General features: G+C 54.8%; 1 protein-coding gene across 5 annotated transcripts in view; it reads right to left on the reverse strand.

The window, feature by feature from the left end:
• Positions 1-15920, reverse strand: part of ACAP3 (ArfGAP with coiled-coil, ankyrin repeat and PH domains 3) — a 70123-nt gene that overhangs the window by 29622 nt on the left and 24581 nt on the right. For all 5 annotated transcript variants that reach the window (XM_072027034.1, XM_038166625.2, XM_072027030.1 and 2 more), the window contains exons 2-4: positions 10979-11036; positions 8463-8582; positions 7920-7973 (exon numbers count right to left, since the gene is read on the reverse strand). In XM_072027034.1, coding sequence (XP_071883135.1) covers positions 7920-7973; positions 8463-8561 — 153 coding nt within the window. In that variant the 5' untranslated portion in view covers positions 8562-8582; positions 10979-11036. The remainder of the gene's footprint in view (positions 1-7919; positions 7974-8462; positions 8583-10978; positions 11037-15920) is intronic.

Genomic DNA, 15920 nt, shown 5'->3' on the forward strand with positions numbered 1-15920 from the left:
GAGTGTTTGTAGGAGCAGCTGCCTTCAGTCCGTTCTGAAGTCTCTCCCAAGCCCCAGATTTCTCAATTTGCCAGAGGAGGGCACTGTCACCCCTGGGAAGGAGACAGGAGCCACCTCTGAAGGTCCATCAGATCACACGCTGACAAGCATGGGTAAGAAGTCCAAGTATAAGGCATTAAAAGAATTAGTTCCTACAAATCTTTTCAACTTTGTCTACCCCTCACCAAAAAAACATGGGACCGTTTCTCTACACCCTCTGCCCTTACCATCTCCAGACCTTCACGAGAAGTTCCCCGTTAGATGCCACAACAGCGGGGTCTGCTCAGCTCCCCCCCCTCCACGTCTCCGTTGGCCATGGCTACAAGCAACTCCCCATTTCAGACAGGGCTCGGGACGCACAGCATTTTGGCTAATTGGGAACAGAGGGCCAGGCTCCCAGACCACACACAGGGAGGGCACAGCATCCCAGGGTGACACGGAGAAGCCTTTGGGGCAGGCTGCAGCTAGCAAGAGTGGCTCACGGAGGGACAGGGACCCTGTTTCATCCCCCCAGCAGGAGCACAAGACCTGGGCACTGGCCCAAACCTGAACGAAGCCCTGAAATATCAGTGCTGGGGTCTGGCATCGCAGCTGTTTGGCACGAGTAACCCTGGCTCGTTTGCTCCAGCTTAGCATCGTGTCCTGAGCAGCAGCTGAACGGAGGACACACAGCAATGATTGTGCCTTTCTCATGAAAGGAGCGGCGCTTCCCAACCCAGCATTCGGCCTCGCTTCCTCTCCTTAAATGCCCAGAGCCCTAACATCCTCCATCCATCAGAGGCATCGGGAGGATGGTTCTGCCCATCCTTATTCTGTAGCTTGAGAAACTGTGATGGTTTCCTTGGGGAAGGGCTTTTTTTCCTGCCTTCACCCACTGGAGCACAGTCCATGCTCTCAGCCTGAGCAGTCTCCACCCGTGACACCAGGACCTTATGAAAACCCCCAGGCTCATTCCTTCGTCCATCCATGGTTGCCCTCCCACCTAACATCTCCATCAGGAGACGAGCAGGCCATGCTTTTGATGCTGTCCAGGTGTACCACTCCAGCACCACAAGGTCTCAGCGGCTGCAGAGCCTCACGCAGATTCATCCCATGCAGCGCCGCAGCCAAGGACAAAGCAAGAAACACGCCAGGGCTGGCTGAGCATAAACAGCCAGGAACGGCCTCTAAATACGAACAGATGCAAAGCAAGGGGGAAAGAAAAGAAACCCAAAGACCACCCAGCTTTGCGTTTTTACACCCGTGTAAGTTATTCGCTCCTCTTGGCATCCGTTTGCCCTCCCAGGGTGCGCTCCAAGAGCCCTTGGCCCGCAACGTTTCCCATGGAGCAGCTTCCCCGAGTGCCGTTTGTGCATCCACAACATTTCCCTCTGACCTGTGACACCGCAAAGGAACGGGCAAACTGCAGGAAAACCTCCTGGCCTCCACCAGCACCTCCAGCTGGAGGCCTGCCGTCCCTGGTTTCCACCAGGGTGAGCAGGGACAGAAGCATCCTGAGATACCAGCGCCCCTCTTATCGCTCCTTTAATTTCTCCAGGGGAATATTTGCAAGCAGGTCCTCCACCTGATTTCCAAGGCAAAACAGACGGGGCTTTAAGACCTAGAATTTCAAATATAAAACCACTCCTTGGCTGATTCTCCTTTCCCAGACGTACTTGGAACGAATCTTTTGGGTTAAGATTTTCCAGACCAAAAACCACCCCACCCTCTCTCGCAGCTTGCGGCAGGACACGAGAAGTCCAGCCCGTGACTCACGCACAGCTGGGCTCGGGGAGGGTCAGCATGGAAGAGGGGAGGTAACGCAGCTCTCGCCCAGCACCGAGGGGCTGGGTCTTGCATTTCACTCCCCCAGCGTAAGCTTCTCAGGCAAGGGGATAAGAAATCCCCTATTTGCAACTTCTTTTCCCCCCAAAATGACAGTAAGCTCAGGGGGCCAGGCTCGTGTTCCTGGAATTACAAACCTAAATCACGACACACAAGATGAGACACCCAAAGGGATGCTATTGCTATTTCCACGTTAATCCCAGCAGAGCCCACGAGAGGAGCTCCCAGCAGGCTCCAAGGCAAAGCAGGAGCTAAAAAGAACGTGGGAGCATCGGGCTGGGGGCTGCTTCTCTCAGCACTTACAGCCCCGAAGCAGGACAACAGCCTCCGACATCCCGATTTGGTGCTGCAATGGGAACAGCTTAAAGAGACTGCATGCTCTGCTGCTGGGGGAACATCCCCTTCTCTTCCACCACCTCGGCTGCTGAAGAACTGCACAGAGGGTTTCCAGGCCCCAGGTGCTAACTCGGTCTGTCCTGAGTCCAGGGTGTGCCTGAGTATCTTTGGAAAAAGCACGTAACCACCACTGCAGCTGCCTGAATCAAGCTCAGCGATGACATCTACATTTTTCCCTGATTTCACATTCCCATAGTTTAATTCTCTTTCACTGCAGCTCTAGCAGCTGAATGTAGTAACCTACGGGGCAGATTTTGAGCATCCTCTGCCTGCCAAGGGATGCCTCAGTGCCTTTTATCCCAGGCTGGCTGTGTGGCTTGGTCCTACGCCCACCGAGCGATGGCACACCCGATAAATGCCACCCGGGAAGAGCTTCCACCTGTGATGCCTCTGTTACACGGCTCACTTGAGGCCGTGTGCTCTGGAAAACAAGCCACCAGCACCACCTCCATCATGCCTGTGGGATGTCAACAGCCTGCGCCCAGCTTCCCATCCAAGCTAAAGCTGAGTCGCTCTCAAAACAAGCTCCAAACTTCCAAGTTTTTCAGTTCAAAGGCTGCCAGGGATTCTGCAGCCACAAACGACATCCCTCACTAGGTAGCTTGATGCACCCAGACCCTTCCCAAGTGCTATCCAAGTGCAGGTGGTGCTCTCCCAGCCCCGGGGAGCACGGGCAGGCTGGGAGCACGCTGCTTTCGCTTCCCCCGAACTCCGTCGCTGCCCTCCACCCACCTCTGCCTCCCTGACTCATCACAGCCTGGGTGGCTTTCCTTCTTGGCAGCAGGAAACGCCTCCTGCACAGCCCGATCCCCCCTGCAAGCTGCTCCTGCTCCTGGAGGATCCCCGTGCCCGGTGCTTTGGGGCAGGCAGGGATGCTCAGGTCTCAGCGGGGCTGCCTGGAGCAGTACCGGTGAGGGCAGCGCTCACATCGCATCTCCTGAGCTAAAAAAATACCTGGTGCTGCTGGAGGAGCGCTTCAGGGGCTCAGCCGGAGCCGTTTCACAACACCTTCACCCACCTCCTTTTGCTTTTCTTATCTCGCTGATCAGACAGAGAGGGGGAGCCGCATGGGAAGGAGCAAGAAGAAAGCGCGGGCAGGGAGGGATGGCAGGAAGCAGGCGCGGAGGCTGGCAGAGCCCTGCTGCCGGAGAGATTAAAGGGAAGGAGGCTTTGTAGGTGGGAGCTGCTGGAGGATTTTCGGTGTTTTGATTCCCACTGACTTATTTTTTCAGGGAAAAGTTTATTTTTTTCCCCTTTTTCCACTTTTTTTTTTAACCGACTCTAACAGCAAGGCATAACCCCGTCCCCACACACGGCTCCCGTGTCCCACACGCTGTTTATCCATCAGCGAGCCCATGTCAGTGCAGTCAGCCACATTACTTCATGCCCCTGATATGAAGACTGCTTTGGAATGTGGACTATGAACACAGAACGCCCCGAGATGCTTTTGCAAGGCCTTGAAATGGCCCAAGAGGCTTCACGGTATGAAACCGCTCTTGTGAATGGAGATGTGGCTGGGAGGATCCCGTTCGGGAGGCTCCTTCCACGTTTGCCTGCAATCCTGGCAGCGATTCCCTCAGTAAATCTTTCTCCCTGGTTCTGGTGACTCAGGTCTTTCCCCTGGGCTTGGGCTGCCCCTAGGAATTCCCCAGGACAAGCTAGTCCAGAAGAATCCAGCGAGCATCTCCTCCCTGCTCCGCGGGCTACAGAGGGCTGCCTCGAGGACAAAGACTCCACAAAAGACTCCTAACTCAGCACGGGAGTCCCACGTTCCTGAAATAGAAAGGAATTTTTCCCGTGTAAATAGCCAGGAGACCCTCAGGAAGGAAACGTGCCCCCAAAAGGAAGGCAAAACAACACCCAGAGACATCTGCTCCCGTTCCTTTCCGCCCCGAGGTGCTTTCATCCGAGGATGTGAGTAGGAAATCCTCCAGCTCACCAGCACACAGCCCCCAGCTCCTCCCTCCACTTAACAGCAATCAGGAATTAGCAGTAAAAACCCTCATGCCATCCCATTTCACATCGGATTTCACCTCCCCGGGGAAAGCCATTCCCCCAGGGCTGACCTGATGTGCCGAGGCTGTGCTGCAGACCCCCGTATTTCCTTCCAAGGCTCGCGCAGGGCGATGGGTTGGTGGCAAAGCTCCCTCTGTGGGGCAGAGCCACGTTTTGGTGCATCCCCACACTCCTGCCCGTGCATCACCTGCAGCCTCTCCTTCCTCAGCTCCTTGCAAATGGGTGCTGACAGCTCTGAACTACCCTTGTTGGGTATCTCTCATCTCTCTTAATCCAGACAGCAAGCAGCAATCCACTCTAAATCTATGGTTTAACACTTTTTGGCCATGGGGTGGAAACCCCCAGGGGTTTCTGCACTGCTGGAATTACAAACACCCCCACCTGGCCTCACAAGGAAAGTCCAGGAGCCCAAAATTATAAGGTATTGCTCTGGACCTGGTGGCAATTTCAAGCTGCTTTACCTCCAGGGAGATCTCGTTAGACTCAGCTACTTAATGACATCCATCAAACTCTATAAGAAGAGGGAAAGCTGTTCTCTCCCAGCTAATAGCCTGGCAGATGGCTAAAGCTTTTCAACCCGTTTTGTGTTTTGGGGAGGGTGATAAGGAAGAAGGAGGCAAGCCCAGAAACACTCAGGGTTCGGAGCTGCGAGCACAGTGTCTGTCTGTAGACACGCAAGAAGCTTTTCCAGCACGGGAGAGCTTGGCAAAGGCACAGTCACAATTTATTGCCTGCCGTGTGGTATGGAGCGAGGAGGAGGGCTCACGTGGGAGACCTCAGGCCCTGGAGCAAAATTCCAGTCCGTGCCACTCAGGCTCCTGAAAAAGGCCACGGTTCGCTCCGTGTGGGAATGATGCTGCGAGGCTCTGGCACCGCCGTCTGCCACCCACTGCTCCAACATCTCACCCAGGGAGCTGGGAAGGTGTTGCCTGTCACAGATCACCTCCAGCCCACGTGGGGAAGCTCTCCCGGCGGGGTGATGCGTTCCTGCATCCTTCAGCAGCTCAGCTGGGCCCCGTGCTGCAAGGACCGTGCTTGGCGGCGAGTGCAGGGGAGTTGCTGCTCCGTGTCAGCTCCTCTCGTGTGGCTGAGCACAGCCTGAACCCCAGCACCTCTAATCTCAGGATTAAACCCGTCCTCTTCACCCTCTGTCTGCCTGCTTTCCTTGCTTTCACCCCTTTCTGTTTTTTGGGGCAAAAAATCCACTACCTGAGGTGTTGTTTCACCTTTGGCAATCCTGATATTTCCCTGGCACGCATCAGCAGAGCCTCTGCGCGTCCTCCCAGCAGCTCCTCAGGGGCAGGCAAGCACCTGAAATGCTTTTTTGCACTGAGGCCCAAAGGTACAACAGCCCAGCTGAGCTTTCTCATTCCTGTACGTGCCTCGACATGGCTCAGAGCACAAAAAGGCACAGGACACCGACTCCAGCCCCTCTGAACTCAACTCACTCTTTTGTCGTTTGTCTCCAAAGGCTGCTTTAATGTTTTTCTTCTCTGTGCATTAAAAGAAAGGTGGAAATGTTGTGTGGGTTCATCCACTGCGCTCAAGAGGATTTCATGCTTGGATTTTGCTGAACTGGAAGCAGGATATCTCCTGGCCCAGCGCTCTAGCAATAAAATTATAGAACAAGCTCTTTTTTTTTCAACCGATTTTTTGGGACATTTTCCCTTCTTTTTAACTTGTTCCAGTTGTACATACTGCCCTGGCCACGTGCCTAGATGAAGCACTGACAACTGCTTCAGAGCTGAGCTCCTCAGACACGGATGAGCCAAGACACACACACACACACACACGCACGCACACACACAAAGGAGACGGCAGAAGGCCCTAAAAATAACTCTGCTAATTGAGCAGCCGTGGTCTGAGAGGGCGGAAGATGCAGCAGTCACTCCAAAGCCATTTCCTGGAGAGGGACTGACAGTGCGGCGCAGCCAGGGGAGGAGGATGCTCTCCAAAAGCTGGGGGAGGGAGGGTTGGAGCACGTTTCCCCTTCTCCCTGCAGCTGGTGGCGGGGAAATATCTCCTCTTACAGCCCCTGCCTCACTTGCAGCGGGGAGCTCACCCCTTTGGAGCGGGGTGGGGTGCACGGGAAGGTTTACACGGCGTCAGCTGGGGATTTGGCAGCTCCGGGAAGAGTCCTTCTGCTTCTTAGTCGGCTGAGGCAAGAGCAATCCCCGAAGTGCCACTCTTGGCAGCGAGCAGGGATCCAGGGGAAGCCGTGCAGCTGGCGGCATCCAGAGCCTGCTGGCTGGGGCTGCTGCCTCCAGGCTGGGCCTTGCAGCTCCAAAACGATCCTGGGAATGGAGGGGTAAATGCTGGGGGGCTCATGTTCTTCGTGGTGCAAAGGCCTTACCTCTTCAGAGGGAAATTTAGAGAATTCAGGGAAGCAGGGTTTGACTTTTTCTGCTTGGGCATCATCACCCCTTTGTGCTGATGCTCACTCTGGTTTCTTCAACCTCTCCTCCCCACCAGCACTGCTGTACAGCTCTTTGTTCCCAACTCTGACAGTCCTAAGAGAGCCGCGTGTGCAGCACCTCTTCTCCCCTGGCATTTTTCACTAGGAGCCTGTCTGCCCACCTGCTGCAGGAAATAATTACGTGGGCTTGCTGCAGCTTCTCCTCCAGCTGCGCGGGGTTAGCCTGCATCCCAAACGCGAGCACGGTGCCTGATGCACTGCGACAGGGCTATCATGGTGTGAAAGTGGGTCAGGCCAGCGCTGGCACCCTGAAGCTTCCTTGGCTTTAAAGCACTTGTGCTTTAAATTCTGACCGAGTTACAGCCTTAAAAACTGTGGTTCTGGCACGGAGCCACCACGGATGAAGAACCTTCCTCTTCCACGAGGCTTACAGATGCCGCGGCTGGATGGCTGGGGGGGCAGCTTCTAACTCAGCCATTGTCTGGACGTTTCCTTCCTTTCATTTTACTGTGGCATTAATCTGTCCCGTGCTGTCCTTAAGCACAGAGCTGCACACAGCTCCCCAAGTCTGCTCACGGCACCAGCTAACAAAGCAGCCCTTCACTTCCAGCCCATTCACAGCCTTGCCGGTGTCCAAGTGGCACAGATCTGAATGCCAGGCTCCAGAGCGTGTTCCACACCTGCAGCCAGCAGGCTGTGTGTGCAAGCTGAAGCCCTGAGTTACCAGAGCTCCTCAGGACCCTGCCTCATTACAAACCCTTGTGCTATCCTCAAAGAACAAGTCACCTGCGCTGCAGGACCTTGTGAGCTCGCACTTTCCTTCGATGAAGGGGTCTCCAGCCTCACCCCTCTATTACTGGCTGCACATCCTTGATCTGCAATGAACCAAAAGGCTCCCGTGCAAAACTGCACGTGTCCTTTCATTAAGCGCCACCTGCTCTGCAAGCCTGTGGAAATCCAGTTTCCTAGAGCACAGGATGCAGTGGTGTTGATCACCCGTGAGCTCTGACAGGCTCCCAGCTCATCCCTTTCAACACAGCTGCAAGAGACAACATCTCCTGGCCCTCTGCAGCTCTCTTGGCTACGCAATGTACAGGGGCAGGAACCTGGCAGACACTGCCTTCACGGATCCCACCTTGGAAAGCCAACCATGGGAGACAGCTCAGCAGGGCCTGGAGTGAGAGGCTGCCATCAGCACACAGAGAGATAAGAGGAGGCGCTGACTTACCATGTGGTAGTTGATCATTTCCTGCAGACTGTCTCCAAATTTGTCCAGGCACTCCTGCAAAAGAAAGGTAAAGAGAACTGTCAGTGAACAGAAGCAGCTGCCCTGCATCCCCAGGGGCTCAGGGGGCTGTGAGGGACTCGCATGAAGCCGCTGAAGAGCTGCTCTGGCACTTGGCAAGGTGCTTCAATAAACAGCTGGCATGGAAGCCACAGGCTCCCTGTCCTTTCCAGGTTAGTGCTCAAACCACCACGCCAGTTGTTTCTTCCACAGGCTGGTTCCCTGTGCTTCCCAAATAACCGATGCTTACTGACCTAGATTGCAATTACTTTGCCAGCACTGCAGCTTCTTAAAAGTTCAGCTCTCCCTGCAGATGCTGAATGTCACCCTGAGCCTCGACACTGCACTCTCAGAGGGCCTCTACTTTCCTCCTAATATAAAATCTCACGCTAAATGGCTACTTAAACAGCACAAAGGTCTTGGACATACAGTCCAGGCCCAGCACCACGAAGCTCAATAATCGCTCTGTCCCGCAGGACGACTCACCGAAATCATTTCATCCTTCTTGCACTGCTGCGACAAGTCCCGGACTCCGCTGACAAAGTGCTTGTTTGTGGTGATGTAGGCCTTGCCTGCTTCAATCATCCCACTGCATAGCTTCACCAGCTGCACGAGGAGAGAGCAGAGAGGCAGGTGACACGAACCGCAGCCAGGCTGGGCTTCCTCTGCGCCAGCACCGTGGCGCAGGACCTTCAGCACAGGATGCTGCTCACGTTACTGCTGTGGCTCCACGAGCAGCCCTGATGGCACGGGGCAGAAATGGGGATGTACATCTCGTTTCTCAGGGTTTGTCGTGCTGTCAGGCAGCCCTGGAAGGGGCCGTGTTCTCAGGACCATGGTGTTAACAGCAAGCCACGCGCTCCAGTTCCCATCACCACCCGTGTTATGACCCCAGTGAAGCTCCCTGGACCAAAACGGGGCAGCTTCCTCATTTTGGAAAGGGCTTGCTGCAGCATGGGCATATGTCTCCAGAGAGCCCTGATTAACTTGTGATAATTTAACAGCTGCTGGGAACATTCCCAGACATCCTGGCCACCAAACTGCCTCCACGGGCCTGGAACTGGCTGGAAAGGCTGCGGCATCCTAGCCTTTGGCATATCTCCGTTCAGCCAAAACTCCTTGTAAAAGGTTAAGTGAAACAAGAGAAATCCATAAACCAAAGGCCCAAGAGACTTGCAACAGTAAAGGATGACCACAGAGCTTTTATTTTTTTTTAAATCATCACAGTTCCAGGCTTTTTATCCAAGTGAAAAACTTCAGCTACTGACAGTGACCAACACTTGGAACTGGAGTTTCCCATTCTCACAACCCAGGAGCTTGTAGGGCCGTTCCTCTTACTAGGGATCAATGGCTTTAGAAATCTCCCCCTGGCAGCCAGCCTCACCCCAGGCTGGTGGTGAGGAGCGCTCAGGTTTGCCTTGACCTGATTTGGGCTCGGTGCTCTTTCCACGCAGCCACCAGGCTCTGGGGTGCGTGCTGAGTCACATTTATACACGTGCATTGCAGAAGGAGCCTGTTGGCCTCTCCCTGCAGTCCCGGAAGGATTTAACTGAATGTATAAACACACACAAAGCCACGCAGGGTACGGCTGTGTACACGCAGGGTGTGCAGACCTGGCTCTTTCACACTCGCAGGCTCCCCTGTCCACGCAGCTTGACAGCAGAGCGCTGGCAGGCAGCAGACTCGCACTATCCCGTCCAAGCCCAGAGGAGGAGAGCGAATAGAGGCAGCTCCTGTCACATCTGGAGCCCAGATGGACACTGGGGGTTTGGACGGATCCTCTGGAAAGGAAATCCAGCTTATTCTGCAACGTGGCGGTTTCTACACCACCTCTGTGCAGCCACTTTGTGGCCAAGGCTGTGTTACTGGTAGCTGAAGGCCACTCGGCACAAGCCCGCCTTGCAGTCGCGTTTCCTAGCCCTCAAAAAACTCCTGGAGCATCAGAGAGCTGGGACAGCACCGCTAGGAAACGTGTCGGTGACAGGGTAGGAAAAGCTGAAGTCACTCTAGCTGAGGAATAAATGGGTTTTATAGGACAGGGGTTCGCCTAGGGCCTGTGACTTCAACAGAGCCCGTTTTTCTATCAGACACGGGATTTTTTCTCCCTCGCTAGCTTTGGGAAATCTCAAGAGAAAAAAAGCCAGCAGCCCTTCTGGCTCCTCCTCCTCATTTCTCTGCTCTCATTGAGAAACGACTTGGCTGATGCCTCGGATGTCAGGACGAGCGGGGGCGGAGAAGCCACCAAAAAGCCTCCAGCTCCGATCCATGCCACTCTGGCACTCCCTGCCGTGCTGTCCCCTCGTCCTCAAAGCCTTCGAAGCAAGGGACGCCCTTTGCCCAGCTCCCTGCAACATCTGCAGGATCCACCCTCACTGCATCCCTCGCCACCAACGCCAGTCCCAGCAGCCAGAGGCTGAGCACCGAGCCCACCCCACCTTCAGAGAATCTGTAATTAGCATTTCAGTCCAGTGCCCTTTCGTTATCTGCAGACCATAATTACGGATGTGCAGTCACACAGCAACAAGCCAGCACTGGGCACCATGGGCTAGGAAAGGAGGCAGGGAAAGGAGGGCAATGCGCTGTCAGGGAGGGCGACGAGGCCAGGAAACTAGGATGGGATTTCAGAGGCCAGGATTAAAATCTAATCACATCCAGTTGCAGTGATATTGTAATAAAATGAAGGGTTGGGCTGAGCAGTAACAGCTCCTACTTCAAGACAAGGCCTTTTTTTTTCTCTGTTAATAGCCGGGAAGGCCACCAAGCAGCGTTAGGAGCCCAAGTCTTGGACCTCCTGTCCTGACAGCTTCGGCTATCACGAAGGAGCCCTGACAGGTGCCAGGCAGTAGAGGGAGACATGGTCCTGTGCACGAGCTCAGTGTGTTTTACATCAGTTTCCTGGCAGCCTGTGTTGGGCTCCCTTCTTCAGAGGAGGCTTTTGGGGCCATATTCCCAAGCAGGAACCCATCAGCCCCACTTCAAACCACTGTGGAGCTCCGTCTTACCTTGTCAAGCTTTGCTTCTATCTCCACCACATCTGTTTCCACTTCATCGATGGTCGCCCTGCAACGAGAGCAGCAAAAAGAAGTAATTAATTGCTTGCTTGTCATGCCTGGGAGAGAAGCCAAGAAAAGGAAAGATCCGAGGGCCTGAGATGTGTGTTGGTGGCTGACGGGAGGAGGGGTTCACACGTCCCACTTTGCTTTTTTCCTGCTGCCCCGTAAGCTCGGGACTCACTCCTAGGAAGCAGGACCCCACCTGATGGAGAATGAATTCCTCCGGGCTGACACCAGGGATGGTGATGCTGTCTTCTGCCAGCGTCAGAAGGCATTCAGGTGTGCTGCAATAGCCTCCTTCTATTCTGCAGGCACTGCTAATTGGCAGTAATTTGCCAGCCATTCATGGCAGGCCCAAACTGCTTGCCTCCCTACCACCAGAACAGATTTTCTGGGCTATGACCGTGCCTGAAGTGCAGCCACGCAGCAAGTTTTGTCCTGTGGTCCTCAGGAGCCACCACTCGGGCACAAACCCATCTCGGTCCTGCTGGCACTGAGCACCCCAAGCCACTCTCCCACCAGTGGCTCTCTGGGCACACACAGACAAATCTCCCCCACAATTATCCACTCGGTTCTCCTTCCACATCACTGGGCAGCTGTGACAGCAAGAGGCTGGAGGGCTCCAGCTGCAAAGGTCACCGGCCTCCCTCCCCGAGTGAAACGTGGCCATCAGGCATTAAAAAAAACATTCCCAGCCTGAGCCGTGTGTCCAAAACGAGTTTCTTTGAGGCCGGCATCCAGAGCTGCTCGCTGCTGGGCAGCTCTTGCTTTAACCACCCAGCTGGCGATGTGGTGAGCCTCACAGCACCCCCTGCACCAAGGGTGTACAAACCCAATTCCATAAGAAGCGAGCAGCTTCTCAAGCTTGTGGGCTCGTAACTTTAACTGTTGGTTCCCAAAATCTCACGCTCAGGCTTTGAAAAAATCCGGCACTGAGCGTTTGCCGGGTGAAAGGAGAGAGAGAAGGGAGAGAGGTGGTTTAGAGCCACGTGAATCAGTGCTGCTAGAGCAGCGAAAGGCTAGGATGGTCACACACCAAAGGGAACAGCAAAAAGTCCTGGGGAGACACCGGAGGACACAGGAACCCCGCGCCTGGCGGTGTCTGCAGTCAGTAAGGGAGCGGGGAAGGCAGTGACTGTCCTCACTAAGGGATGTGCTTCCAACAGAAAGGAGAAGACATTTGAGAATAAAGCCCCAAAGGTCCCAAAGCTGGGGAAAAAAAAAAAAGCCAAAGTGGAAACTCCAAGCTGAGGTTGAAACTCCAAGTTGAGACCAGCAGCATGGCACCTGCACACCCCTTACAAGCTTACACCTAACCAGACCCGCACAGCACACTCAGCAACATCCACCCCAAGCACTCCTCAACAGGAAACGTCCCTAATACCTTCCACAGCTGAGTGCAGTCCCCATCTGCCAGCTACGAGGCAGCCGACGTTTCCTACGGTCCCGTGTAATCCGGGGGGCAGCGGGCAGCGAGCCTGTCCTCGCGCAGGAGCGGCGTGGAGCTCCTTCCCTAGCACCCGCGAGATCTTTGGCATTTTCAGACCAACGCCGCGTGAGAGAGCGGCTCTGCCACCCGTGAGCACCCTCCTGAGCTTCATGTGGCTCGTGAGCAGCTAGCTGACTGGGCTGTCCTGCGTCACGCACTAATTAGTGACAGCAGAGGCCGGCTGATGGCACGTGGCCACGGGCAGTGCGCTCCCTGCATGCCTCGCAGTGACAGCACATGGAGCAGAGCCTCGCTGCTCCTCACCAGGAGGCTGAAGAGGAAGGCAGGGAGCTGTGCTGCCCCTAAATTACCTGGGATGTACCTCAGGGAGAGCACCGAAGCCCTGCCAGAGCTGCACAAGGAGAGGCCGGGGCTCTGCTCCCTGCATCCAGGATTCATCTCACCGAAGGCTGCTCGCTGCGGCTCAGCCCAAGCCAAGCAGCGGATCCAGCGCAAGCAGGCGAGGTTATCGATCACTGCTGCGTATCACAGAAGACAGCCCAGGATCTGCTTTCGTTCAGAAGTGCTGGATAGAAGAAATCCAGCTGCTGCCTACCAGCGGCTCCGCTGCTTCCTCTGGGTCTCTGAAGCCGCAGTGATACCACGGTGCTGGACAGGAGCTGCCCCCCGGCCTGCTGTAGCTCTGAGGAAGCTGGCAAGAAAAGAAAAAACCCCTCGAATGGCCCAGAAAAGGGCACTGCAGTCTGTGCATGCAGCAGAGGCCTTCTCATTAGCTTGCAAATTGAAGTTGATTGATTATTGGTGATTAGACGACTCTTTCGTTTGCAGTCCTGCTGCAGAATTCCTTTGACCTGCACCCCAGCCAGCGGGGAGGCTCGCAGGACGACTGCTCACTAATCCCAAAGAAAGATGTTTGACCGAGTACCTGCTCCCTCCAGAGGGAAGGCTGGGATGCCAGCGTGGCCCCAGCACAACCAACACCCCCGGGATTTATCCCCAGAGTTCCTCACAGGCATAAAAGTGGCAGCTTGTGAGTGCTGGGCAGAGAGGGAAGGACATGAAGGGCACAGGAGGGAATGGGTTCTCCTGCAGACTAAAAAAGTAAGCAAAAAAAAACACAACACCCTCTGCTTTTCCCCAGCTCTTCTCCCAAATTCTCTCCCAGGAGCAGCCTCCAGCCCCCCGGCAGGGAGCTGAGCGCCCTCCCTGGCATCAGCTGGACCAAAAACGAAATCCTGGTGGCTCATTACGGGAGCACAGCCTCCCTCCTGCCCTCCCCGTGCCCAGGGCTCTGGCTACAATCGATCTGCTACCAGCTCTTTGAAAGCCCAGCCAAAAAAGCTGGGCTTTCTCTCTCATAATGCGGTGCTCGAGCTTTATTGCAACACATATGGTTACCCTATAGGAACGGCAGCTTGGCTGTGCCAGGGGCAAAGCTTTGGAGAGAAATGGAATAATTAAAGAGCTTCTTTCAGCCTTTTTTTTTTTTTTTCCTCCTTTCAGCTATTTTTGTTCTCTGGGTTTGGAAGTCGTGTGCCTTCATGCATCACCCTCTTACTGCCAGATTCAATTTTTCCACTCGGTTTCTCCTTGCTCCTTATAGCTGGACACAATAACCAGCAAAAAAAAAAAGAGAGGAAGAGAGAGAGAGACGGGTTTTCTGGGGTTGCTTTTCTTTCCAGGAAAGCAACAGCAGCCATTGTTTAATCTGCAGACATCAGCTCGAAGCTAATACAGCGAGGCAGCCTGGCAGCATGCTTCCTGCCAGAAGGTGGAGAGAGCATCTATAATTTACTCCCCATTTTTATCGCGCCCTAAGAAAAGGAGCGGCTATATTTGGCCTCCATGTGGAGGAGGAAGGCATTTTGGGGTCTGGAATCCACTAAGGTACGAGCACAGTTGGCTGGGGCTAGGAGAGCGTGAAACTCGAGCTTTGTGTTTGCGGCGCGGGCTTGCTATAAAAGGTCCCGGGTGGCTGATGGCAAGGGCAGCGATCTCGGGGTCTGCTCAGCTCCAGGGCTCTGACGGGGATCCAGAGGCATCACAGGAGGCACGGGGGGGCATTTGGCCATCCTTCCAGGGACGTGGTGGAAATGAAGGCCTTGGAGAGATGAGTTTTGAGGCAGATGAGCTGTTACGTGCAAGACAAGAGGGTCTCAGCCCTCAACCAAGAGCCCAATTCCCACCCTGCAGCGTCTCCTCTGCTACACCTCCTCTTCTTGCCCTTGGACTTGAATTTGTGAGAAGCCAGGGGGCAAAACCTGCCGCAGGTAACAGGTCTGGCTCCCTTGCACACCAACTCACCAAACTCCCCCCAAAAAAAAGCAACGTCCCCAGCACTGGGCAGCTAAAAGCTGTGCAGTCACCTCCTGGCCGCGCGCCCTTGGCGCTTCCTGGTGCTGCGCTCCTCCTGCTGATGCTTTTCCAGGCCCTGGGCTATTTCCATCCTGCGGGAAGGGCAAACAACCCGCCAGCTCCTCTGCGAGCTGCTGAGTGCAAGCCCTTGCAGCTGCGGGGCCGAGGCTCGAGTTTCCTTGCTCGGAGAAAGCCGCGATCCCCCCGCCGCCCCGCGGGGTTTCCACTGGGGATTTTCCTTTGTGCTTTAGAGAAGCCGTTGGGGAGCGTGGTTTGCAGGCGACAAAAACCTCCCCCAGAAGCATTTGGGCATCCCCTGGGGAAAGGGATGCAAAATAATAATGATAATGGTACTAATAAGCCTATCTGGCTAGAGAACGGAGTCCAAGGCCTGCCGACTCTGTTATTATCATTAGCTGCCACCTAAGGCAGCCCTTGGCTTCCCCATTGTGCGTGTGCACATTGTGTGTGTGTGCACAACAAAAAGGACTCTCAAGACGGGGAAAATCACTAAAATGTAGCTCTAAATCAGGCTGCTGTGAGCCCTACGCTGTGTGTCACCCGGTGCTGCTCAACACGGGCTCTCCAGAGCTCGGGACAGGCAAGGGGAACTCCTCGATGCTCTTCCCGATGGCCCCAGCATTGATGGAGGCCCCTTATCACCGACTCCACACCCCCATATCGCTATTCAGAGGCCGAGAAACGAATCCTTCCCTCCCTCCCGGGAGTGTTTGGAGGATTAATTGCATGGCGGTGGCGAAACGCTCAGAGCCAGGAGCTGTAGGTGTGCGGAGCAGCTATTAGTATTCATTAAATCTGACCGGGTTCTGCTTGAAATGAAAGGGAAAGCGGTGTTTGCCTTGATGGGATTAGCTCTGCCCCTACCTAGACGAGGCTGGCTGGCACAGCCACAAACCTTTCTCCTCCGCCTCCTTCTTCCAGGACCATCAGCAGCCTGGCAGGGTCACCAACAGCTGCCAAGCTTCCCTCCAGAGGAGCACTGATTTTAAAACAAGTTTAAAACAAGCTGAGCTCGTGCCTCCAAGGAAAGGGGGCCTGCAGGAGAAGATGGGATGTTAAGTTCCA

This window comes from Anas platyrhynchos, chromosome 22 (genome assembly GCF_047663525.1).
Source record: "Anas platyrhynchos isolate ZD024472 breed Pekin duck chromosome 22, IASCAAS_PekinDuck_T2T, whole genome shotgun sequence".
NCBI classification, from domain to species: domain Eukaryota; kingdom Metazoa; phylum Chordata; class Aves; order Anseriformes; family Anatidae; genus Anas; species Anas platyrhynchos.